General features: G+C 44.1%; 1 protein-coding gene across 1 annotated transcript in view; it reads left to right on the forward strand.

The window, feature by feature from the left end:
- The first annotated feature begins 775 nt into the window (after window positions 1–775).
- The window catches only part of FIS1 (fission, mitochondrial 1), a 34106-nt gene continuing 7684 nt past the window's right edge, over window positions 776–27197 (forward strand). Inside the window, exons 1-4 of the mRNA XM_083377822.1 lie at window positions 776–872; window positions 13676–13808; window positions 16988–17064; window positions 26509–26614. Coding sequence (XP_083233948.1) covers window positions 828–872; window positions 13676–13808; window positions 16988–17064; window positions 26509–26614 — 361 coding nt within the window. The 5' untranslated portion in view covers window positions 776–827. The remainder of the gene's footprint in view (window positions 873–13675; window positions 13809–16987; window positions 17065–26508; window positions 26615–27197) is intronic.

Genomic DNA, 27197 nt, shown 5'->3' on the forward strand with positions numbered 1-27197 from the left:
AAGAAATGTGGAATTCCCTAGCCAGCATGCTTGGTAAACCATGGCTTATGGCTTAGTACAGTGTTTCTCAGCCTTGGCCACTTGAAGAGGCGTAGACTACAACTCCCAGAATTCCCCAGCCAGTAATGCTGGGTGGGGAATTCTGGGAATTGAAGTCCAGGCCTTTTTAAGGTTGAGAACCATTAGTTTAGTTTATTTAGTACAGGGGTCGGCAACCTTGGCTCTTTTATGACTCGCGGACTTTAACTCCCAGAATTCCTGAGCCAGCATAGCTGGCTCAGGAATTCTGGGAGTTGAAGTCCGCGAGTCATAAAAGAGCCAAGGTTGCCGACCCCTGAGTTAGTACATTACACAATCTCAAGCTGTTATGGTTTATTCCCTAATTTGTGGCTTTGGGGGAATCCTGTCTCTACCTGTCCCATCCCATAATATGTGCTTCTATCTAGCCAGGCTGCCTTTCGCTCCTCTTTTGCCCACTCCCCAAACTGCGGGCGTAGACCCCCTTATTCCTTTCCTGAAGTTACGAATAGAAACTTTCCGAGCCGCAAGGGCTGATGGGAACTGAAGTCCTAAAGTAGGGAGACTGCCGAGCCATTAGCGGTCCGCTCTTGGCGTTGCCATAGCAGCAGAAAGCCATCTCTCGACCGACTTCCGGTTTTTCCAACGGAAGGAGCCGCGCGGACTTAGGCACGAGCGGCTGAAAATCCTGGAGGCTTGAATAGATGGCGCGAAGCAGTTACCATAGAGATGATGGTTCGAGAGTCTCCACGCAAAAGCAATGTAGGATTTCCGCTTCCGTCTAGCGGCCGCTTCCGGGTTTGGGCGTGATGGAGTCGGTGCTGAGCGAGGTGGTGGCGTTGGAGGATCTAAAAGTGAGTAACACCTGCCTGTTTTTTGAACCAGCGTGGCTGAGGGAAGCCTCCAAGTTCAGGAGCAGTCTACCTTTAGTTGCTAAGACGGAAAACAAGGGAGTGAAAGGTCGAGTGTCCCCCTCCAGCCACTCCCTTCCGCGGGAAATTTTGGGCTTCGGATTCAGTAGGGCTATTTAGATGGGATATCATACATGGACTAGCAATATATGGAGTAACATTTCTCCTGCATGAGTAAAACACCATAAAATATAAATGTTAAAAGGATATATTTTCAAAAGTAATAATTGGGCTCGACTAGATGTCCTCATGGGCCTCTTAATTAAGTATGTCTCTGCTTAATCCTTATAAGGCTTTCAGATGTGCTTAATCATTATATTCCTTTCTATAGAACTTTTTTCCCTTCTTCTCCAGGCTTCTTTTCATTTATTTATTTATTTATTATATTTTTATACCGCCCTTCTCCCGAAGGACTCAGGGCGGTGTACAGGGCAATAAATACAGAAACAGGATACAAAAGTTAAAAACGATTAAATAAATGCCCAAGGTTAAAACAATAATTAAAACGTATTAAAACCCCAACCCTAACCCATCAGACCAGGTCAGATTGCTCGAATAGATACGTTTTAGATCGCGCCGGAAGGAGCGAAGGTCGGGGGCCATCCGGAGCTCAACCGGCAAGCGGTTCCATAGGTCTGGCGTGCCCACAGAGAACGCCTTCCCTTTCCCCTGTTCTTCAATTTACAGGTAGTCCTCGGCTTACAAACAGTTCATTTAATGACTGTTCATATTTACAGTGGCACGACAAAAAGTGACATGACCCAAATTTCACACAATAATAACCATGGCAGCATCCCCGTGGTTACATGATACAAATTCAGATGTTTGGCAACTGACTCATATTTATTATGGTTGCAGTGTCCTGAGGCCATGTGACCGCCCTTTGTGACCTTCTGGCAAGCAAAGTCAATGGACAAGCTAGACTTGCTAAACAACTGTGTTAGTAATTTAATAGCAGTGATTCACTTAACTACCCTGGCAAGAAAGGTCATAAAATAAAGCAAATTTCACTTAACAACTGTCTCCCTTAGCAACTGAAATTTTGGGCTCAGTTGTGATTGTAAGTTGAGGACTACCTGTATTTTGCACTTTTATAATTTCTGTTTGCTTTGCAAAAAAGCAGGGGATATACGGTATTCTGAGTTGCTGCACCTGTGCGATAAGTGAAGAGAAATCCAATGTGAATCGAGAGGAATAGAATAGAATAAAAACTTCATTGTCGCTTTAATTGTACACTAATCAGCATACATTAAAATGAAATTTCATTGCATTCAGCTCTCAAAAAAATACCATTATACATATAGTCACATACACAAACATATGACACAGAGCAACATCCCAGTCTAGTTTGAATATATACATGGTGAAAAAAAAGAATCTTGTGAATTTACGAGACGGATGGCATAAGGAACAAAGCTGTTACAGAATCTAGTCGTTCTGCTAGAAACCTCCTAGAGGGGACAATAGAAACAGACCATGAAGTGTGTCCGGTCTCTTAACAATGCTTTGAACTCTAAGCGCGTAGCGCTTATTTGCAGTATCCTGAATAACAGGAAGCGAGCAGGCCCAAAATCCTTTACAGCTTGCAGGAAGGGCAGGACAGACCTGCAAAGGCTTTCCTAGTGTTAAGCAATTTATTTATTTTACTTATTTATTGCATTTTTATCCCACCTTTATTTCTTTATAAGCAACTCAAGGCGGCAAACGTACAAAATACGAGCAACTTCTTCAGCAGAGGTCAGCCCCTAGCATTCCCTCAATCAGACCTGCTTTTCCCCCCCTATAGCCTGGAGCTACAAAAGAATTATAAAAAAGAAAAACGCGTATTAAATGTGAATGGAGACGGACAAGGGACTTTTCTGACAACTGATACACATACATTATTGGAACTAAGCACATTGCTCTGATGGTTGAGATTACACCATAATATGTATGCTCTAGGGACGTGGTGGCTCAGTGGGTTAGGACGCTGAGCTTGTCGATCAGAAGTTCGGCAGTTTGGCGGGTCAAATCCCGAGTGCCGCGTAGCAGGGTGAGCGTCTGTTACTCGTCCCAGCTTCTGCCAACCTAGCAGTTCGAAAGGACGTAAAAATGCAAGTAGAAAAATAGGGACCACTATGGTGGGAAGGTAACAGTGTTCTGTGCGCCTTTTGCATCTAGTCATGCCGGCCACATGACCACGGAGACGTCCTCGGACAAGCGCTGGCTCTTCGGCTTTGAAACGGAGATGAGCACCGGCCCCTATGTTTATAGTCTAATATTAGCTTTATACTTGCTCATAGCTGCTGCTACAGAGGTTATCAATAGTGCATAGTGGAAAAAGCTTTACCTGCTGAATTTGATCAGAATGACAGTAAGAATTTGGATTTTTTTAAAAAGAATTTTAATTTTTTTTAAGCAGAACAGCAAGATACTGACACTCCAAAAGAATCCTGAATGCTAAATGTTAAAAGCCTGAATGTTACAATTTGTTAAAAAAAAAGTGGGAGGTGAGACAGTTCCATTAGGGGGCAGCCAATTATTTGGATGACCTCTACTGTATTTACAATATAAGCATAACTGTAGCTCAGTATATACAGCAGACAAATGTTCAGCTTTAGCTTATTTTTCAGGAGAGTTTCTTCCGGTTAATTACCTCACTACAGTCTAAGAAATGGGACAGATGTTTGCAGTCATTGCATCTGTGAACTCAGGTGTATACGTCTTGGTGCCTTTTATTTACTCATGAGATTTACATCCCAGCTTTCCTCCATGATCTCAAGATGGTTTACATAGTCTTTGTTCCTCTAAATTTTCCCAACAACAGCCCTGCGATCTAGGTTGGGCTGGGAGAAAGTAACAGACTCAGAGTCACCCACTAAGTTTATTTATTTATTTATTTAGATTTATATACCGCCCTTTCCCGAAGGACTCATGTTGCCATGACAGAGTTTTCCTGAGTTTGAACCTGCGTCGCGAGTGCCAGTCCAAAATCTTACCTATTGCCTCTATAGTTGAGGTCTTACAGTTCCAGCTATTTGGCAAATTGAGAGCCATTTTTGTCTAGTGATTAAGATACCAGGCTAGAAACCAGGAGACTGTGAGTTCTAGTCCCACCTTTGGCGCGAATGCTGGCTGGGTGATTTTGGGCCAATCACCAGGCGACTGAGTTCTAGTCCTGCCTTAGTCATGAAATCCAGCTGGGTGATTTTGGGCCAATCACACTCTCTCAGCCCAAAACACCTCACAGAGTAGTTGCTGTGAGAAAAATAGGAGGAACAAGTAGTATTATATATGTTTGCCACCTTGCGTTAAAGTAAAATAATAAAGGTGGGATAAAAAAAACCCTTATAAATTATTGTGGCACCTGTCCAGAATACCTGCAGGTTATTTCTCCTAAATTTGTTTTGGTACTGTGTATTACACTTATATTACATATTTATGGTAAATTTGCTCAGTAGTACAATATTAACTAACTCAACAGTAGGCTGCTACTGGGGGATTTAACTGGGTTTTCAGGAAGATCTGGGCCAGGAAGTTGAAAAACAATCTTGAGAAAAAGCCATGGAAAATGAAGAAAACCACAGAGACGCGCACATCAAGTCCATGAACTAGGAAATGAACTCATTTTAAAAGAGAATGCCGTTTTTTATGAGAAGGGCTGGATGTGCTGTTGTTGCTTTTGGATCTCCAAGTACAATATTGTATAGTCCCAGAGATAGTGCCTGCCAATTTTTTTTTTATATATATAGGACGTCCCACGGGCTTCTTTCTGTCCAAGAGGCAATGTACTGTTAAGGTTTATTTTGGCTTCACTTAGCGTTTTCCGACCTTGAAGTGATGGTGTTGCAATGATAATAGTGTTTAGACAGGTTCCCATTTCCATAAATACACACACACACACACACACACACACACACACAAAAAAAAAACCAAACAGCATGAAAGGGATGCTTTAGGGCAAAGGACATTTTGAGTGGGTATTTTTTAGCAAACACGGGTTTTCAAGCAGGCTGGGGAGACGTCACACCTGATCTTTGGCCATCCCAGTGATCTCTCCACTGGAGATCACCATGTTCTCCTCAACCCGGTCAAAGCTCTGCCTGAGGGCTTTTAAAACTCACTTCTGAGACCTTTTATCGAAAGGAATGTAGCTGACCATTTCTTCCCACGGTTGAGGTCAAAAAGATCTTCTTACGTGCAGAGGGGGTGAAAAATCCCTTCCATTCTTCTTTATGGGGGCAGCTGTCATCTGCTTGGGCTTGCAGTTGTGGCCCTGACCACCTCAGACAAAAGAAACAAAACAAAAAAACATTGTTTTGTGCCTGGCAACACAGTCACGCACACTGTGGTCCCTGTGTTCCTTTGTCTCTGCAGTTCTCCCATAATGCTTCATAAGAGATCCCGTTGGATCTCTTTCCCCCCACCCCTTGTCAGTATTGAGTCTTTGATGGCCAGAATCAGTGCAGTGAAATAGCAGCACCCTCAAGGGAATTGTTGTGTTACCTGATTTTTCAAACCTGGATATGTGCTGTTCTGCGTTAATTGAAAATATTTGCAGCTCAGCCTTCATTTTAGAAAGATAATAAATTTCCAGCCCTGTTCTACCGCAAGAAATAGTTTCTTTCATCTTCAAGGTGATCCTCGACATACAATCATTCGTTTAGCGACCGTTTGATGTTGCCACAGAGCTGAAAAAAAAGTGACCTAGGACCATTTTTCACAGTTAAAACCATTGCAGCATCTCCCATCATTGTGTGATCAAAATCCTGATACTTGGCAACTGGCATGTTTTTAGGACGGTCGCAGTGTTCCTGGGGTCACGTGATCCCCTTTTGCGACCTCCTGACAAGGAAAGTCAATAGGGAAACCAGATGCACTTAACAACTGTGTTACTAACTTTAACAAGCGCACCGGCTCACCTAACGACGGTTGCAAGAAAGGTCGTAAAATGGGGCAAAACTCATTTAACAGCTGTCCTGCTTAGCAATGGAAATTTGGGCCACCTCTGCTTAAGATGGAGTGGAGGAAGAGGGGAAGTTTGTAAAACACGGATTTCTCCCGCCAGTTAGAGAAGTATGTCCATGGAGACTCTCAGTCATCCAGGTCCTGGTTGTCCCAAAACTTTCTTGTTTTTCTTTGAAGACATTTCGCTTCTCATCCAAGAAGCTTCTTCGACTCTGACCGGATGGTGGGGAATGGAAGGATTTATACTCCTTGCAGACAGCTGGTCATTTGCATTCTTTTAGAGAGTCATTGAGGCCACTTGGAGGTTTATCTGTGTCCTCAGGGTCACCTGAGCGGTGCAAATGGGCGTGAAGCCTCCTTGGCTGTGTGATCTTTTCTGCCCTGTGTCCCTTCACAGGTGCAGGCTGTTGGGGATGAGTCTGTTCGCCTGGCTCCAACACCCATTTGCACTACTCAGGTGACCCTGACGACACAGATAAACCTCCAAGTGCCTCAACGACTCTAAAAGAATGCAAATGACCAGCTGTCTGCAGAGGAATATAAATCCTTCCATTCCCCATCATCCAGTCAGAGCTGAAGAAGCTTCTTGGATGAGAAGCGAAACATCTCCAAAGAAAAACAGGAAAGTCTAGTTGCCTCTTGAAGAAGCACATTTGGGACCAGTTACAGAAGTTACGCGGTGGCTCAGTGGGTTAGGACGCTGAGCTTGTCGAGCAGAAGTCGACAGTTTGGCGGGTCGAATCCCGAGTGCCGCGTCATAACAGAGTGAGCGCCTGTTACTCGTCCCAGCTTCTGCCAACCTAGCAGTTCGAAAGCACGTAAAAATGCAAGTAGAAAAATAGGGACCACTATGGTGGGAAGGTAACAGCGTTCCATGCGCCTTTGGCGTCTAGTCATGCCGGCCACATGACCACGGAGACGTCCTCGGACAAGCGCTGGCTCTTCGGCTTTGAAACGGAGATGTGCCCCTAGAGTCGGAAACGACTAGCACGCATGTGCGGGGGAACCTTTACCTTTACCTTACAGAAGGTGACCAACGTGATTGGGAGACGATGTTGCATTTAGCCTTTGTTTTTCATGCTGGTACTTTGTGTCCAAAGCTGATGTGTTTTCTTCTCATGAAACGCAAAGACTTTGGCCACCTAATGAGAAGGAAGGACTCACTGGAGAAGAGCCTAATGGTGGGAAAGGTGGAGGGCAAGAGAAGAAAGGGACGACAGAGAATGAGGTGGCTGGATGGAGTCACTGAAGCAGTAGGTGTGAGCCAAAATGGACTCCAGAAGATGGTAGAGGACAGGAAGGCCTGGAGGAACGTCATCCATGGGTCGCGATGGGACGGACATGAATTTGCAACTAACAACAACTTCTCATAGTTAATTTGCAGGAGGACCCCATTTTGAACCTTATGTCAAAGAAAAAAAATAGAGTTTAAAGCCATGCTATCAGCTTTGCAGCTTCAGACTTCTCTGTGTACAGGTTGTCCTCGACTTACAACAGTTCATTTAGTGACTTTTCAAAGTTACAAGGGCACTGGAAAAAAGTGACTTAGGACTGTGTTTTTCACTTATGACCCTTGCGTCTCTCCCCATAGTCACATGATCAAAATTCAGATGCTTGGCAACTGACTCATATATACGACGGTTGCAGTGTCTCCGGGGGGGGGGTCACGTGATCGATCCCCTTTTGCGGCCTTCTGAGAAGCAAAGTCAATGGGGAAGCCTGAATCGTTTTTAACATCCCTGCTGCTAACTGAACCACTGCAGTGATTCACTTAACAACTCGGGCAAGAAAGGTCATAAAGTGGGGCAAAGTTCACTTAAATGCCTCACTTAACAACAGACATTTTGGGCTCAGTTGTGATCGTAAGTCAAAGACTTACCTGTATTACTTTGGAGCCCTTGGGCTCTGAGCCAGCCTTGAGAATTGCACAGGGTGCTAAATTGCAAATCATTGAGAATTGCACAGCATGGTCAAACATGGAGGTGAGAAATTGTGATTAGCTGGAAGAATCTCCAAAGCTATTTGCTGGCTGTGAAGAATTGCCCTCCCTCACAGAGAGAGGGGACCACTTTCATTCATTCATTCATTCATTCATTCATTCATTCATTCATTCATTCATTGCCTTGGTGGAGCAGTAGGCTAATGCCTCCTTAAGTAACACCAGCTGCCTGCAATCAGTGCAGGTTCGCATCCCACCAGGCTCAAGGTTGACTCAGCCTTCCATCCTTCCCAGGTAGGTAAAATGAGGACCCAGATTGTTGGGGGCAATTAAGCTGACTTTGTAATAATGCCGCTTGGGGTGTGTGTGTGAAAGCCCTAACAAGCAGGCATATACATAGAATGAAAGCTACTGCTAAGCTTGTAAGCCGCCCTGAGTCTTCGGACAAGGGCGGGATATAAATGGAATTAAAATGAAATAAAAATTAAAAAAAATTCATTCCAAAAAAATATTTTCATTCTGAATGGAAAATTGAAAAATGAGGAAATTGCAGCTTTTTTCTTCCCCAGTAGAGGGCGCAAAGACCCTGAGATTATCCTGCATGGGCTCCATGCTTTTAAAGGGGGGTGGGGTGGGGGGTGGGCAGCTGTCATGCTATGTTTTTCACCTGGTCCAGAAAGACAACAAGAAGGTTTTTATTGGTAGAAAGAAAGAATCTCTGTTCATATTTTCTATTCCTTTGGGGGCGGGGGGGGGGGCGGGTTTGTCCCCTCTGCCCTGCACTTTTTATCTTTCACCAAATCTTTTTGTTACAACTGCACTGGAAAAAAGTAACTTACGACCATTTCTCACACTTATGAACCGTTGCAGCATCCTCGTGGTCACATGAACAAAATTCAGGTACCTGGCAACTGATTCATACTTATGATAATTGCAGTATCTCGGAGTCAGGCGATCGCCGTTGGTGACCTTCCCAGTTGTCTTTTGGCAAGCAAAAAAAATCAATGGGAGAAATCAGAATTCCTTAATCACCCCATGTCTATGGAGATACCCAGTCATCCAGACCAGATTTTTTTTTTCCAAAGGCAGCGGGATTTTCTTTTTCCTAACAAAGGGAAAAAAACACGTTGCCTTTTGAGAAAAGCATCTTAAGAACTGCATGATTCACTTAGCAACTACGGCGTTTTGCTTAACGACCCCGTGGCAAGAAAGGTCGTACAATAGGGCGCAACGCAACAGCTGCCTTGCTTAGCAGTGGGAAGGTTGGGCTTAGCTGGGGACATAACTCAAGGACTACCTGTATAGGCAGAAATTCAGTGGGCCGCATTTTAGCACAGCTTGGGTCTCTCGCCGGGAAGGCCTGTCCAGTTGAACCCGCTGTTCAAAAGAGAATCCTTTGTTCTGAGTTGTCCCAAACATGCTTTTTTTAGGAGCCAGCTGGACTTTCTTTTTTAAAAATTATTTATTTATTTATTTATTAAATTATTATTATTTATTAAATTATTATTATTTAAAACATTGGACACGGTACAAACAGACTGACATACCTTCTTGTCTACAATATTCATATATGTATATGTACACATAAAATACACTTAAGATACAAATCAATTATATATAATACAGTACTTAGAACAATCAGCCAATGTATAAATTCTAATAGAGACCTTCCTTTTGTTCCCGCCAAAGATAAAATTTATTCCAAATTTTGTAGTAACCTGATTGGTCTTTATTTTTGATTTCCAAAGTTAATTTATCCATTTCTGCGCATTCCCAAATTTTCCTTATTACCTCGTTTTCTACTGGGATTTCACTCCTTTTCCAATTCTGGGCAAATGACATTCTTGCTGCTGTAATAATGTGAATCATCAGATACAACTCGTCTTTAGGGTATTTCTCTTTTGTTATGCCCAATAGGAAAAATTCTGGACTGAACTCAACTTCTTGTCTTAATATTTCTTTTAGCCATGCCCAAATCATTTGCCAAAATCTTTGTGACTTGCTACAGGACCACCACGTATGAAAATATGTACCTAATTCTTCGGAGCATTTCCAACATTTGGGAGATACTGCAACTGGACTTTCTTGTTTTTCTTTGAAGACGTTTCGCTTCTCATTCAAGAAGCTTTTTCAGCACTGACTAGATCAGTGAGGGCGAACCTTTGAGAGACTGAGCGCCCAAACTGCATCCCCAAACTCACTTATGTATCATCGGGTGCCGGGTGGGTGTGGCCCATTGGGTGGGCGTGGCTGCGGTGGTAATGGCAGAGTGGGTGGGACTAAAAAGTTCAATCAATCAATCCCAACTTTGCGAGATCTTTTTTTTTTTACCGCGAGAAGTTGAAATTGATTGATTGAACCTTTTTTTTTCCTTGCACACGGCGGCGGAGGCCTAAAGCGAAAAGGTTTTATAAAACCCAGCTGAAGGCCTAGGACTGGGGCGACGGCATGCGTGCCCACAGAAAGGGCTCTGCGTGCCGCCTGTGGCACGCGTGCCATAGGTTCGCCAACACGGGACTAGATGGTGGGGAGTGGAAGGATTTGGAAGGATTTACCACCACTCAGTCAGCTTCTGCCAACCTAGCAGTTCGAAAGCACGTAAAAATGCAAGTAGAAAAATAGGGACCACTACGGTGGGAAGGTAACAGCGTTCCGTGTGCCTTTGGTGTCTAGTCATGCTGGCCACATGACCACGGAGACATCCTCGGACAAGCGTTGGCTCTTCGGCTTTGAAATGGAGATGAGCACCGGCCCCTAGAGTCGGAAACGACTAACACGCATGCGCGGGGGAACCTTTACCTTTATCTTACCACCACTCAGTCAGAGCTGTAAAAACTACTTGGATGAGAAGCGAAACTGTAAAAACTACTTGGATGAGAAGCAAAACGTCTTCAAAGGAAAATCAAAGATGTCCAGTTGCCTCCTGGAAAAGCACCTTTGGGACAACGAGGACCTGGATGGCTGAGAATCTCCATTGACTTGTTCTGAGTGGAGAACCCCACATTGTAAACATACAATAGTGCCAGCTGGCATATCTTGGGGAAACTTGCCGATGGATGACAGTGCCAAAGAATTTATCTCTGTTCATCTTGCTTGATCTTCATGATAAGCGAGGATTAATGCAGGCAGTCTTCACCTTCACCAACAGTTCATTTAGTGAAATGTTTTAAGCTGCAACGGCACTGGAAAAAAAAACTTATGCCTATTTGTCACACTTACGATTGTTTTCAGCATCCCCACGGTCACATGGTTTACTTTTGGACGCTTGACAACCTGACTCACATTTATGACGGTTGAGGTGTCCCGTGGGTCGTGTGATCCCGTTTTGCGACCACCTGACAAGCAAAGTCAGCCAGATTCACTTCACAACCGTGTTACTAATTTAAGAACTGCAGTCATTCACTTAACAGATGGGGCAAGAAAAGTCGTAAGATGGGGCAAAACTCACTTAACAAATTTCTCACTTAGCAACATAAATTCTGGGCTCAACTGTGGTCGTAGGTTGAGGATTATCTGTGCCTAGGGATGAGTGCCTAGCAGACATTCCTGCAAACGCCATAGTTTACATGAGAAGCGATGCTATCCCCCCAAAATAAGATTTGCTGTACCAGATAGTCCTCGACTTACGATCACAATTGAGCCAAAAACTTCTGTTGCTGAATGAGACATTTGTTAAGTGAGTTTCGCCCCATTTCACGATCTTCCCTGCCATAGTTGTTAAGTGAATCACTGGAGCTAGTCACACGGTTGTTAAGTGAAGCTGGCTTCCCCATTGACTTTGCTGGTCAGGAGGCCACAAAATGTGATCACGTGACCCTGGAACACTGCAGCCGTCATAAATAGGAGTCACTTAGCAAGGGTCTGAATTTTGATCACGTGACCATGTGGGGATCCTGCAACTGTCTTGTGAGAAGCAGTCATAAATCACTTCTGTCATTCCCGTTGCAGCTTTAAATTGGTCACTAGACCAGGGCTTTTCAACCACTGGTACGGGTACCACCTGTGGTACATTGGCACCTGGCAGGTGGTACGCGACCAGCCTAGAAAAGTGGTAGCGGGGGAGGAGAATGAGCTGAACCCGTGGCAGCACCGCACAAGCCTGAGCGAGAGACGACTGGAGCTGCAGGGCTGTCACGACTCAGCAGAAGTGCCAGGATCAGCGCCAGGCTCCAGCTGGAGCTCGGTGCTAATCCTGCCGCTTCTGAGCCCAGAAGAAGCGCCGATCAGCTGGAATGTTGCTGCATCTCCAGGATCTTGTGATTTACATTCAGATGCTTGGCAACTGATTCCTATTTATGACGGTCACAGTGTCCCAGGGTCATGTGAAGTGACCAAAACCTGCTGCAACCACCCAGCAGAGTGGGGGGGGGAATAAAAAGCAAACACCCCACCCCTGCTGCCAATCCTCAACAGAAATGCTCACAACAATGAAAACCTCGGACAGGAGGAAGACCGCTGCCGGGCGGGGCAGGCAGGTGTCTTGCTCGGCTGTAGCTTGGGGGGCACTTTGTTTAGTGACATTGTAACTTCAAACAGTCACTAAGTGAACTCTTGTAAGTGGAGGACTACCTGCACTTCATCACTTTTTTTTCCTTTGGGGCGGGGTCATCAAGTTTTTGACACCTTGCTAGGCGACTGGTGGTACTCGGATGTGGCCATATCCCAAAAGTGGTACAATGGGTGAAAAAGGTCGAAAAGGCCTGCACTAGATGAATGCTTGTAAGTTGAGCCTTACCTCTATACCAGGGGTAGGCAACCTTGGCTCTTTTATGACTCACAGACTTCAATTCCCAGAATTCCTCAGCCAGCATAGCATAGCTGGCTCAGGAATTCTGGGAGTTGAAGCCCATGAGTCATAAAAGAGCCAAGGTTGCCTTCCCCTGCTCTATACCATAGATAAAATAAGACTGATTTTTTTCCCCCAGTAGGTTTATCACCCACCCTTTTGGTAAATGATTTAATTCTCACCCAGCTGGAAAACACAAATTAAACAGAGATTAATTGCTAGTCTTATTTCTAGTAGTACAGCCTTTCCTAGCATGGTAGTTTCTTTTGGGCTGGCCAACACTGAAGATTTGGCCTGGCTCTTTGAGCTCTCGGGCCCAGGCTGAGGAGAAAATTATTTTAATTGGGGTTTTTAATAGCACAGGGCTGATTTAATATTTCTTAACTTGGCTTTTAACTTTTGTATGTTTGATTTTTAACTCCCTGTTAACCGCCCTGAGTCCTCAGGGAAAGGGCGGTATATAAATGCAATAAATAAATAAATAAATAAAATAAATTTATTTATTTTTTATTTTATTTTAATTCCATTTATATCCCGCCCTTCTCCGAAGACTCAGGGCGGCTTACAAGCTTAGCAGTAGTCTTCATTCTATGTATATGCCTGCTTATTACGGCTTTCACACACACCCCAAGCGGCATTATTACAAAGTCAGCTTAATTGCCCCCAACAATCTGGGTCCTCATTTTACCTACCTGGGAAGGATGGAAGGCTGAGTCAACCTTGAGCCTGGTGGGATGCGAACCTGCACTAATTGCAGGCAGCTGGTGTTACTTAAGGAGGCATTAGCCCACTGCTCCACCAAGGCTGATGGGTTCACTTAGCAAGTCACAGCTCGAAGGGATGGTGGTGCAGAAGGCGCTCGTTCAAGGCAAGGAGAGAGATCTTGCTAGAAACTCGCTGTAATGAGGACAGTAGACCAATTGTATAAGGAATGTAAGGAAACCTACGTGTGTGTGTGTGTGTGTGTAATAGATGATTTGGGGGGCAACGTTGGGCACTGGCAATTGGGAGTTTTGAGGGTGGGCTTCCTTGCCACCCGTCCATCTAGCAGCCTTTCTCTTTTCTGTTCTCCAGAGATTCGAGAAGAAGTTCAATTCTGAGCAAAGCGCAGGCAGCATCTCCAAAGGAACACAGTTCGAGTATGCTTGGTGCCTGGTCCGCAGCAAATACAATGAGGACATCAAAAAGGGCATTGTACTTTTGGAAGGTAAGCCTTAGGCCAGCTGCAACGTGGCACCCTTGATCTCCCGTACGGAACCCTTTCCTTAAGCATAAATCCCCGTATTTCCTTTCATAATGTGAACGTTGTCTTTCACCTGTTAGGCCTTAGAGACACGGCAGAGGATTGAAAGGGAATAGGGCAGTTATGGGGGGAAAATGTACAGTACAGACATTCTTACTAATCTTTCAAACATGACACACTACACTGCAGTGGTAGGAAGCTTTTAAGAGCTTTTTCCACTCTCCAGCCGAACTGACCATGTTAATTTGGGGAGTTATACAAGTGGTCCTTGACTTACAGCAGTTCCTTTAAGCCTTGGCATGTTCCTAGTCCTCAATGATCTCCTCTCTGTCTGGTGGCACTGACCTCTGAACCTATTTGCTGTATGTATAGTGATTATCCTTATACAAGTAGTCATTTAGTGACCGTTTGAAGTTACAACGGCACTGGAAAAAGTGACTTATGACCATTTTGCACACTTATGACCACTTATGCAGCATCCCCCTGATCACGTGATTTACATCCGGATGCTTGACAAACCGACTCACATTTATGACAGTTGCCGTGTCCCAGAATCTTGTGATCCTTTTTTGCGAACTTCTGACAAGCAAACTCAGTGGGGAATCCAGATTCACTCAACAACCATGATTTAAGAAGTGCAGTGATTCACTTAGCAAATGGGGTGAAAAAAGCCGTTAAATGGGGCAAAACTCACTTAAACCACTGCAGTGATTCATTTAACAACTTGGGCAAGAAGGGTCACAAAAGTGGGGCAAAGTTCACTTAAACGCCTCACTTAGCAACATAAATTTTGGGCTCAGTTGTGGTCGTAAGTTGAGGACTACTTGTACACTCCTCCACCAAACTGCCTCTTGCCTCTTTTAGAAACCGGGGCCAAAAATTATTGTAGGAAAAGATTCTACTCTGGTAGAAACATCCAATTTGTGAAGAATATATTGGAAAAATAATAATAATAATAAAAAATTGGGGGGGGGGGGAAAGAAACATCCAATTTGTGAAGAATATAGTTTCTTAACCTGATACGTTTCAATCAAGGTCCTATTTCAGAATAAATATCAATGTTTGGCTCGGCAGGGGCCATTTTTTTCCCCTTTTTCGAGGATGACTGACATTTGGCTTTTAATTTTATGAGCCTTGCCGTATTTACTTTTGAACCGTGTGGACTTTAAAATAAGTGGTTGACCTTAAAAAGTCTCTACTTGGATATATAGGAAACACAAATAAGACTCGTGAGAGTCAGCGTTCTCTGTTGCTATTAAACCAACCTTTTTTTTTTAATTTTTGCTAGTTTTTTTTGGAATTTGGGGAAAGGCATTTTAAATAGTGAGTTGTGCTTCTTTAAATGTATTCTTCCGCATTTTGAAGGAAAACACACTTTTTCATTTGTTTTGCCAAAGGATTTATTTATTTATTTATTTATTTATTTATTTGATTTGATTTGATTTGATTTGATTTGATTTGATTTGATTTCTATACCGCCCTTCTCCTGAAGGACGCAGGGCAGTGTACAGGGCAATAAAAATAAGAATACATTAGTTAAAATAATATTAAAACCCAAATCCATCAGGCCAGGCCGGCTTGTTCGAATAGATAAGTTTTTAGATCACGCCAGAAGGAGCGAAGGTCGGGGGGCCATCCGGTTCCAAAGGATTGGTGCACCCACCGAGAATGCTCTCCCCCTGGGGGTCACCAGCCGACATTCTCTGACCGGTGGTACCCTGAGGAGGCCTTCTCTGTGGGAACGTATAGGACAGAGGGACGATGATGCCGGCAGTAGGTGCTTCCGTAGGTAATCCGGACCCATGCCACGTAGGGCTTTGTATGTCATCACCAGCACCTTGAATTTCACCCGGAAGGCAACTGGAAGCCAGTGCAGCTCACGGAGCAGAGGTGTAATATGGGAGTATCGGGAGACCCCCAAAAGAACTCGTGCAGCTGCACTCTGTACCAGCTGAAGCTTCCGAGTGGTTCTCAAGGGCAGCCCCATGTAAAGAGCATTGCAGTAGTCTAGACGAGAGGTCACAAGTGCATGAGTGACTGTACGCAAGGCATCCAGGTCCAGATAGGGTCGCAACTGGCGCACCAGACGAACCTGGGCGAAGGCCCCTCTAGTCACAGCTCCTATATGATCTTCTTACCATTGTCCTAACTAACCTCAGTACCTAGAGTCAGGTGGACTAAAGCAGCGGTTCTCCAATCTTTCCGGCTTTGCGGACCGGCGGATAGCGGGGAGAGAAAGAGGGGATGGATCTGCACGAGCAGCGGACCCGGACACCCGCCGCTTGCAGAAATGGTGCTTCGCGCACGCGCTCGCCTGCTGCTCGTGCAAGTGGAACTGCATGTGTGCCTACTTGCCCACCGATTCCGTGGCCCAAATGCGCCACGGCACTTTGTAACTCAGCAAGCCATCCAAGGCTGAAAATCCAAATGCCTAAAAATACTCAGGCTCAAGGTTGACTCAGCCTTCCATCCTTCCGAGGTAGGTAAAATGAGGACCCAGATTGTTGGGGGCAATTAAGCTGACTTTGTAATAATGCCGCTTGGGGGGTGTATGAAAGTCCTAATAAGCAGGCATATACATAGAATGAAGGCTACTGCTAAGCTTGTAAGCCGCCCTGAGTCTTCGGAGAAGGGCGGGATATAAATGGAATTAAAATAAAAAAAATAAATAAATACAATAGCTCCCTTTAAAAATACCCTTGTACCTGGAGACTCAATTTGTGGGCCAGTGTGTATCTCAATTCCTCAAGGATTCAGCTGTGCTGTTGGAAAAACAGGGGAGGCAAACACATTCCTCTTTCTTCATATTATTATTGTTTGAATTTCATCGCATACAGATAATTCTTGACTTGCAACGTTTAGTGACCGTTCAAAGTTGCAAAAAAAATGACTTACGAACCTTTTTTTTTTTTTAACACGACCTTTGCAGCCTTCCCTTGGTTACATGATCAAAATGTGGATCCTTGGCAATTTGCTGCCACTGCCAAGGTCGTAAGTGTGAAAATTGGTTGTAAGTCGCTTTTTTCCCCAGTGACCTTGTAACTTCGGACGGTCACTAAGTGAAGTGTTGTAAGTTGAAAACTACCTGTATTAGAAACCCATGTACGTCCATTTTCTTCCCTTTTATTTATTTATTTTTCTAGAACTGGTGCTGAAGGGAAACAAAGAAGAACAACGGGATTACGTATTCTACCTTGCGGTAGCCAATTACCGGCTTAAGGTAAGCTTGTAGGTAGCCCCCCCTTTTCACTTTTTTTGGATTTGCCAGAGGTCCACTTCCAGATATGGCTGGGCTGAATTTCGAACAGCTGACCATATACTGAAATCACAGCAGTTTGGGATTGGAAGCCAAAAGAAGTTACACTCTGTTTAAAAAGAGGGGATCCAAATGTTGAGCTCTTCAAGGGGACATGAGAAAGATGGAAATGACGGAAGAAATGACGGAAGAAGCTTCTTGGATGAGAAGCGAAACATGCTTAAAGGAAAAAAACACACTCCTAGTTGCCTTTTTTGGGGAAAACAAAGCAGCTTTGGGATAGCAATAGCATTTGGACTTATATACCGCTTCATAGTAAGGGACGTGATGGCTCAGGGGGTTAGGACGCTGAGCTTGTCGATCAGAAGGTCGGTAGTTTGGCGGGTCGAATCCCGAGTGCCGCGTAGCAGAGTGAGCGCCTGTTACTCGTCCCAGCTTCTGCCAACCTAGCAGTTCGAAAGCACATAAAAATGCAAGTAGAAAAATAGGGACCACTACGGTGGGAAGGTAACAGCGTTCCGTGTGCCTTTGGCATCTAGTCATACCGGCCACATGACCACAGAGACATCCTTGGACAAGCGTTGGCTCTTCGGCTTTGAAACGGAGATGAGCACCGGCATGTGCAGGGGAACCTTTACCTTTACCTAGTGCAGTCAAAAGCTGTGTCATTTAATAGTGCTCAAAAGACAGTGGAAATTCACCGAAATTCCTTCCTGTGAGGTTTGGGGGGTTCCTTATCAACTAAATCAAAGTTATTGATAAGAGAAGTATAGATCAATTGGTTTGGTTTGGTTTTTTTTGCCACTTTATTCTTTAACTGAATAGAAAGAAATTGAACACTGATTAAAGGCTAAACTGGGAGTTTCATTTGCTTAGCTAACGTTCTTCAACTGCTTAGTTTTTCAGAGCCTAGTTTTAAATTACTCTATTCATCCATGTTTATAGTCTAATATTAGCTTTATACTTGCTCATAGCTGCTGCCACAGAGGTCATCAATAGTGCATAGTGGAAAAAGCTTTAGCTGCTGAATTTGATCAGAATGACAGTAAGAATTTGGATTTTTAAAAAAAGAATTTTAATTTTTTTTAAGCAGAACAGCAAGATACTGACACTCCAAAAGAAGCCTGAATGCTAAATGTTAAAAGCCTGAATGTTACAATTTGTTAAAAGAAAAAAGTGGGAGGCGAGACAGTTCCATTAGGGGGCAGCCAATTATTTGGATGACCTCTACTGTATTTATTTATTTTATTTATTTAGATTTATAGACCGCCCTTTCCCGAAGGCCTCAGGGCGGTTTACAGGGCATTTAAAAGAAAGTCAATACAAACGTTAAAACAAATTAAAAAAGATTAAATAGAACCCTGAGAAAATTAAAACCCAGTTAAAATTAAGATTAAAACATTCTCAGCCTGGGCCAGAGAGCTCGAAGAGCCAGGTCTTCAGGTCCCGGCGGAATGAACGGAGGCTGGGGGCAGTCCTAAGCTCCGCAGGCAGCTGGTTCCACAGGGCAGGCGCACCCACTGAGAAGGCCCTACTCCTGGGTGTTACCCGCCGGCAATCTTTAACCGGCGGCACCCTGAGGAGACCCTCCCTGTGGGAGCGCACTGGACGAAGGGAACTTGATGCTGGCAGCAGGTGTTCCCTCAAATATCCCGGGCCCTCACCATTTAGGGCTTTATAGGTCATCACCAGCACCTTGAATCTCACCCGAAGGGCAACTGGAAGCCAATGCAGCTCACGGAGTAGAGGTGTTACATGGGAGTATCGGGAGACCCCCATCACAACTCGCGCGGCTGCATTCTGCACCAGCTGAATATTTACAATATAAGCATAACTGTAGCTCAGTATATACAGCAGACAAATGTTCAGCTTTAGCTTATTTTTCAGGAGAGTTTCTTCCGGTTAATTACCTCACTACAGTCTAAGAAATGGGACAGATGTTTGCAGTCATTGCATCTGTGAACTCAGGTGTATACGTCTTGGTGCCTTTTATTTACTCATGAGATTTACATCCCAGCTTTCCTCCATGATCTCAAGATGGTTTACATAGTCTTTGTTCCTCTAAATTTTCCCAACAACAGCCCTGCGATCTATTTTGGGCTGGGAGAAAGTAACAGACTCGGAGTCACCCACTAAGTTGTCATGACAGGGTTTTCCTGAGTTTAAACCTGAGTCGCAAGTGCCAGTCCAAAATCTTACCTACTGCCTGTATAATTGAGGTCTTACAGCTCCAGCTATTTGGCAAATTGAGAGCCATTTTTGTCTAGTGATTAAGATACCAGGCTAGAAACCAGGAGACTGTGAGTTCTAGTCCCACCTTTGGCGGGAATGCTGGCTGGGTGATTTGGGGCCAATCACCAGGCGACTGTGAGTTCTAGTCCTGCCTTAGGCATGAAATCCAGCTGGGTGATTTTGGGCCAATCACACTCTCTCAGCCCAAAACACCTCACAGAGTAGTTGCTGTGAGAAAAATAGGAGGAACAACTAGTTTTATATATGTTTGCCACCTTGCGTTAAAGTAAAATAATAAAGGTTTGAAACGGAGATGAGCACCGGCCCCTAGAGTTGGAAACGACCAGCACGCATGTGCGGGGGAACCTTTACCGCTTCATAGCGCTTTACAGCCCCCTCTAAGCGGTTTACAGAGTCAGTTATTGCCTCCCACAATCTGGGTCCTCATTTTACCGACCTCTGAAGGATGGAAGGCTGAGTCAAACCTTGAACCGGTCAGGATTGAACTCCTGGCAGTGGGCAAAGTTAGCCTGCAATGCTGCATTCCAAGCAATTCAGAGGGAGGGAGGGAAGGAAAGGAAAGAGGAAGGAAGGGCCGTGGCAACAGCACTTAGATTTATATACCACTTCATAGTGCTTTACAACCATCTCTAAGCAGTTTTCAGAGTCAGCCTATTGCCCCCAACAATCTGGGTCCTCATTTTACTGACCTTGGAAGCCTACAATGCTGCATTCTAACCATTGTGCCACCATGGCTCAATGATGCTTGGCTGACCACATTGTTACCTCTCTTTTCAAATCATCTTCTATGATTTTTGTCTCCCTCAAACTGTCTATACCAGGGGTCTTCAAACTAGGCCCTTTTATGACTTGTGGACTTCAACTCCCAAAATTCCTCAGCCAGCCTGCCTGGCTGAGGAATTCTGGGAGTTGAAGTCCACAAGTCATAAAAGGGCCAAGTTTGAAGACCCTTGGTCTATACCAGGGGTCGGCAACCTTGGCTCTTTTATGACTCGTGGACTTCAACTCCCAGAATTTCTGAGCCAGCTATGCTGGCTCAGGAATTCTGGGAGTTGAAGTCCACGAGTCATAAAAGAACCGAGGTTGCCGACCCCTGGTCTATACTGACTGAAGGGGTGATTAAATTGGTTGGCTGGCATATTATTTACTCTTCTTCACTTCCCATCTCTTTTATCCCAGTTAGGTAGGATAAAAGGTAATCCAGGCCAGGAAACAGATTCTGTAAAATTTATTTTTTTATTGAGATAAGCTAATTGTCTCCAGTCAACAAACGGAGATGGGTACCGTGCCTTAGAGTCGGACATGGCTGACAAGGAAAGCCAGATGGCTTTTCCACTTCCCTCTTTCTTATACAGGTAGTCCTCAACGTACGACCACAATTGAGCCCAAAATTTACGTTGCTAAGTGAGAAATTTGTTAACTGAGTTTTGCCCCGTTTTACAACTTTTCTTACAACTTTTCTTTGTTAATTGAAAATGAGTAAGTGAACCTGGCTTCCCCATTGACTTTGCTTGTCGGAAGGTCGCCAAAGGTGATCACGTGACCCCAGGATGTTACAACCACCATAAGTGTGAGTCAGTTGTCAAAACATCCGAATATGAATCACGTGACCGTGGCGATGCTGAAGTAGTGGTCATTAGGTGTGAAAAAGGCTCAAAACTTGGATCCTTGGGAAGTGGTTCATATTTATAGCCGTTGCAGTGTCCCACTGCCAAGGTTGTAAGTGTGAAAAATGGCCGTGAGTCGCTTTTTTTCCAGTGCCGTCGTTAACTTTGATCAGTCACTAAATGAACTGTCGAGAACTACCCCGTACCGAAGAGAGTTAAAATGGAGCCAGTTTAAGTGTCTTTTCTAACATTTCACATTCAAAAGATTTTTAAGAGAAAGATAAAGTTTTCTCCGCAATTGTTTTTATTGGGTATTGTGGTAGATTGTGATGTTAAAGAAACTAACTTGATGTTGAACATGATAACAGCAGCATGGTTACTGGTGGGACAATATTGGAAGAAGTATAGTTTGCCCACTATAGAAGAATGGGTGTTTAAAGTTTCGAATCTTGCAGAAATGTCTAAGATTTCTGCTCACTTGAAAGATCATTCACAGGAAAGATATATTTCAGTTTGGAGGAGATGGATAGATTATATTCAGAACAAATATGGGACTAAAAAGTTCCATTTAGCTTATGAGTAGATTTTAGTGGGATATTGTTATTGGTACTTTGTTTGTAGTTATGTTAAAGGGGAGTTAAAGCACATTATGAATTTGGTTAATTGTATATTATGCATAATTTTTATTTAGACTATGATTATTGTAACTATAATCCTGTACTTAGCTCTGGGAAGTGGGGGGGGGAAGTGGGTGGGTTTGGGGTGGGAGGGATTTGGGGATATATTGTAAAATTTTGTTTTTGTAAAACTCTTTAATTAAAAAAAAGTGTCTTTTCTAACATTCTCTTCCTGTCCTAGGATTACATTGTGATTACATTCACATGACGCTGAAAAGCCACCAGGTGCTTTCTCCAAGAGTTATTTCTGTCATTGTGAACAACCCCAAACGGACTGGTTGTTCCAGGCCAGGATTGACTGTCTTTGAGCATTTAGGCAAATGCCTTCAGGGAACAGCCAATATAGATTTTGAGTTAAGTAATTGGCCTGGGAACTGTTTGCCCTTAGAAAGGTTTTGATGAGGCAGAAAAGAAAACATTGCTTTAATCTTTCCTCTACACTGAGTTTTCTTTTGTTTTTTTTTCAACCTTACCTCAAAACAGACCTCTTATTAACTAGGGATGTTTTAAAAACTGTTCCACTACCTGCCAGCACTTTTCTTTCTTCCTTCGTGTGCCTTGGTGGAGCAGTGGGCTAATGCCTCCTTAAGTAACACCAGCTGCCTGCAATTAGTGCAGGTTCGCATCCCACCAGGCTCAAGGTTGACTCAGCCTTCCATCCTTCCGAGGTAGATAAAATGAGGACCCAGATTGTTGGGGGCAATAAGCTGACTTTGTAATAATGCCACTTGGGGTGTGTGTGAAAGCCCTAATAAGCAGGCATATACATAGAATGAAGGCTACTGCTAAGCTTGTAAGCCGCCCTGAGTCTTCGGAGAAGGGCGGGATATAAATGGAATTAAAAAAAAAAAATGAAAATAAATTTCACCATCTCCTGGTCTTGTGGAGGTAAACAGCACCTGTTGTTTTGTCTGATCTTCTCCGACGGTGGAGGGTGGGATTGTGAAAGAGGAACTCAAGAGAGATGGGACTATCTCCCCAACCTTGGCTGTGTGTGGAGTTGACTCTCCCCGTGGCTCCCGTTAACTTGGCCTTTGCTTTATCTCTGACAACTAATCCCGGCTTCATAAACTTCATGGAAAGCAGGGTGTTGTCCATCCTTATCTGTCTTGGCTGATCCTCTTATCTGGGCTTTTTATGGACTACCACAGTGCCATGATCATAACTCTTCGATCCTTGGGCGTTGTTGTTGGAGGCAACAGTGCAGATAAGAAGCAAGTTGGGTCTGAGGGAGGGATCTGTGCAAAGCAGAGCTGGGTGAACAGCGCATTCCTCATGGTGTTTACTCAAGAGGAAATCCCACTTGAGCCAGCTATAGGATATCCAGCCTTAAGAGCAGGAATGGAAGGGGATGGTGGATGGAAGGAAGTCCAGGCCCGTTTTGAAGCTTCTGTGCGGCGCAACAGACAAGCTACTGAGATTGGAGGGTGAGGTGAATTGAACTGAACCCCACTCCAGCTCAAAACCATGGTGGGATGGTCTGGAAGTTGTTGTCTGTGGAGAGTCTCCGTCATCCAGGTCACGGTTGTCCCAAAGGTCCTTTTTCACGAGGCAAATGGATTTTCTCGTTTTTCTTTGAACCTGCCCCACTTTACATCGGGCAGGACTGTGTGGAGAGAGTTTCCTCCTTTAAATTTCTGGGAGTCTACCTCTGCGAAGATCTGACCTGGAAAGTTAACGCAACCCAGGTGGCTAGAAAGGCCCAACAGAGGTTTCACTTTCTCAGGGTCTTGCGGAAGAACAGGGTAGAACAACGGCTAATGACCCTCTTTTAACCGGTCTACGATAGAGAGCGTCCTCTCGTATGGTATTGTGGTTTGGTACGCTGGTCTGACAGCCGCGGATAGGAAAGTATTACAGAGGGTGGTGAGTACAGCACAAGACATTGTGGGCTGTCCCCTGACACCACTGGATGACCTCGCCAGGGCTCGCTGCCTTGGAAGAGTGAGGAAAATTCTCAGGGATGACTCACACCCTGGACGGTATCTCTTTACTCTCCTACCATCGGGTAGGAGACATAGGAGTATAGCCAGCCGCACCAACAGGCTGAAAAACAGCTTTTATCCGTGGGCTGTTAGGCTTTTGAACGGGAAATGATTTTTATAAAGTTTATGCAGAATTGACTTGCGAGGCTGGTGTGTGGTGCAATTAGTTCACGTGGTATCATAAGATGGAGGGTTTGTTGTCACTGTGAGTTGCGGGGTGGGAGCACGAAGGGAGGCTCAGCTAATCTCCATGTATACATGGTTGTACTTTGACAATAAAGGTTCATTCATTCATTTCGCTTCTCATCCAGGAAGCTTCTTCAGCTCTGACTGGATGATGGTCCTTCCATTCCCCACCATCCAGTCACAGCTGAAGAAGCTTCCTGGGTTGAGAAGTGAGATGTCTTCAAAGAGAAAGCACCTTTGGGACGTCTGAAAGATGTTGTCTCACCGTTGAACCCCCCCTCCAGTGTGTAAGCGATGGTCCTCTCAAAAACATCTGGAATGCCAGACATCAACATATTCATTGACTACAGCAGAAAGGAAGAATGGAAAAGCATGATCTCTTCCTCATATATTTATTTATTAAATTAATTTATTAATTATTAATTTATTTATTTATTAAATTAATATATTGGGGTTATTGCTCCCAATGTTCCCCAGCTGCTAACATCTGGAGAACCTCAGGTTCCTTGAGGTCTTTCTAGGCCCAAGTTCTGGATAGTCCTCCGTTTTGTTCTAGCAGTGGCAAATTGGGTACTCCTCCATTTTGTTCTGGATAGTCCTCCATTTTGTTCTAGCAGTGGCAAATTGGACCAATGTCGTCTTGTTTGTTTCCACTAGAAGTAGTCCTCTACTTACAACCATTCATTTAGCAATGTTTAAAGTCACAGTGGCACTGAAAACAAGTGACTTACCATCGTTTTTCACACTTAACGACCGTTGCAGCATGCCCCTGGTCATGTAACTAAAATTCAGATGCATGGCAACTGACTTGTACCTATGACGGATGCAATGTCCCGGCATCCTGCTACCCCCTTTTGGGACCTTCTGACAAGCAAAGTTGATGGGAGAAGCCAGATTCACTGAACAACCGTGTTACCGCTAATTTAAGAACTTCACTTAACAACTGTGGCCAGAAAGGCCGTAAAATGGCCTGTTTTGCATAGCGACGGAACCCCTGGGCTCACTTGTGTTTGCAAGCTGAGGACTACCTGTATTTGATTTTTAGGTAGCCCGGCCCTGAACGTGGAGAATTATGTTGTGTTTAATAACCGCCTTTGGGTTCTCTGTCTGTAACATTGGACAGCTTCCTTGGAATGGGCCTCTAGCCATTACATAGGTGAAGTTGATTTTTGTCCTTTTAATCTTCATACCTGTCTGCTTATGGGACCACCTCTGCCCTATTGTCTCTACCTGTAATGGTAGGCGAGAATGGCCTTGAGCGACAGGGCAAAGAAAGGCTGCCTAGGAAACGGTCAGATAAGAGAGGGCATTGCCCACAGCCGCATAATGGGTGGAGAAAGGCTCAGAAGGGATCCACCCTGGTTTCCCGGGGCTATTAAGGAAACGGCAGGAGAATTACACTTTCCAGACTTGCAAATTGCTATTAATGTTTAATGGCACAGGTGGTCCTCGAGTTACGACCACGATTGAGCCCCAAACATCTGCTGCTAAGTGAGACATTTGTTAAAGTGAGTTTTGCCCCATTTTTACACATTTCTCCTTATTTCTAGGGTGGTTCCCTCCATTTTACGACCTTCGTTGCCACAGTTGTTAAGTTGGTTCCAGGGTCGTTAACTGAAATCTGGCTTCCCCCATTGACTCTGCATGTCAGAAGTCACACAAGGTGATCAAATGATTCCCCCCCTCTGGGAGCCTGCAGACGTCATAAATATGAGTTGGTTGCCAAGTATCTGAATTCTGATCACGTGATCGGGAGGATGCCACAACAGTCATAAGTACGGGCAAATGGTCATAAGTCGCTTTTTTTCAGTGCCGTTGTAACTTTGAACGGTCATTAAATGAACTGTTGTAAGTCGAGGACAACCAAGTCTCTAGAATTTTAAGAGAAGAAGAGAAAAAGCTCCTATAAGACCATGGAGAAATCTGAGCATCTGGGTTTAAAGAGAAAAAAAAATACAGTTGTTTCACAAAGAAAAAGATAATGGAGTTTATGATTTTTGATCATGTCCCAAATGCAGATACACATACGTGAATCTTGAGAAAATGTACATCAATCCTAACAAAGTAAAATTATTATTATTATTATTATTATTATTATTATTATTATTATTATTAATTATTATCACTCATTATTATTATTATTATTATTATTATTATTATTATTTATTATTATTTATTATTATTATTATTATTATTACTACTGTTATTATTATTATTATTACTACTACTATTATTATTATTATTATTATTACCACCCTCAGCCTGTTTGCTAAACCCCAAGGTATGATTAACCCTGGTTATTATTGCTGTGGGACGTGGTGGCTCACTGGGTTAGGACGCTGAGCTTGTTGATCAGAAGGTCGGCAGTTTGGCGGGTCGAATCCCGAGTGCCGCGTAACAGAGTGAGCGCCTGTTACTCGTCCCAGCTTCTGCCAACCTAGCAGTTCGAAAGCACGTAAAAATGCAAGTAGAAAAATAGGGACCACTCCGGTGGGAAGGGAACAGCGTTCCATGCGCCTTTGGCATCTAGTCATGCCGGCCACATGACCACAGAGACGTCCTCGGACAAGCGCTGGCTCTTTGGCTTTGAAACGGAGATGAGCACCGGCCCCTAGAGTCGGAAACGACTAGCACGCATGTGCGGGGGAACCTTTACCTTTACCTTTTATGATTGCTGCTCTTTTTTTGTCTCCACGACAGGAATATGAAAAGGCTCTGAAGTACATCCGGGGCCTGTTGAAGACTGAGCCGAGCAACACACAAGCCTTGGAGATGGAAAAACTGATCAAGAAAGCCATGCAGAAAGGTTAGGGGGGCAGAGGTGGGGTAGAGGCAGCCAGGCCTTTCTTTTTTTTTTTAGCTCGGTTCAATTGCACTGGATCCCAGCCCAAAGGACAACAGCTAATGTAACCCTACCCAACCTGGGCTTATCCTTGTCAACCTCTTGGGTTACCTTGCTTTGTAAAGAATTGAGCAACACACAGTTTCGGAGTTGGGAGACCAAAGCATGGACTAACCTAGCACTAGTCATGAATTGAAACTGTCCAGGCACACGAAACCTTGGCTTTTAACAAGTGCGACAAACCTGGATGATTAAGGAGTGCTATTTCTATCGAGAGAACTATAAAAATGGGAGGTGGTCCTCTCTCAGCAAACTGGTTTTATTTATATAGTATTAGAATGGAATGGAATGGAGTAGAGTAGAGTAGAGTGTGGAATGGAATGGAATGGAATAGAATAGAATAGAATAGAATAGAATAGAATAGACCTTGGAGGCCATCTAGTCCAACCCCCTGCTCAGGCAGGAAACTCTATGTACCATTTCACACAAATCGTTCTCCAGTCTCTTCTTAAAAACCTCCAGTGTTGGAGCATTCACAACTTCTGGA

This window comes from Vipera ursinii (genome assembly GCF_947247035.1).
Source record: "Vipera ursinii genome assembly, chromosome: Z".
Taxonomy (NCBI): Eukaryota; Metazoa; Chordata; class Lepidosauria; order Squamata; family Viperidae; genus Vipera; species Vipera ursinii.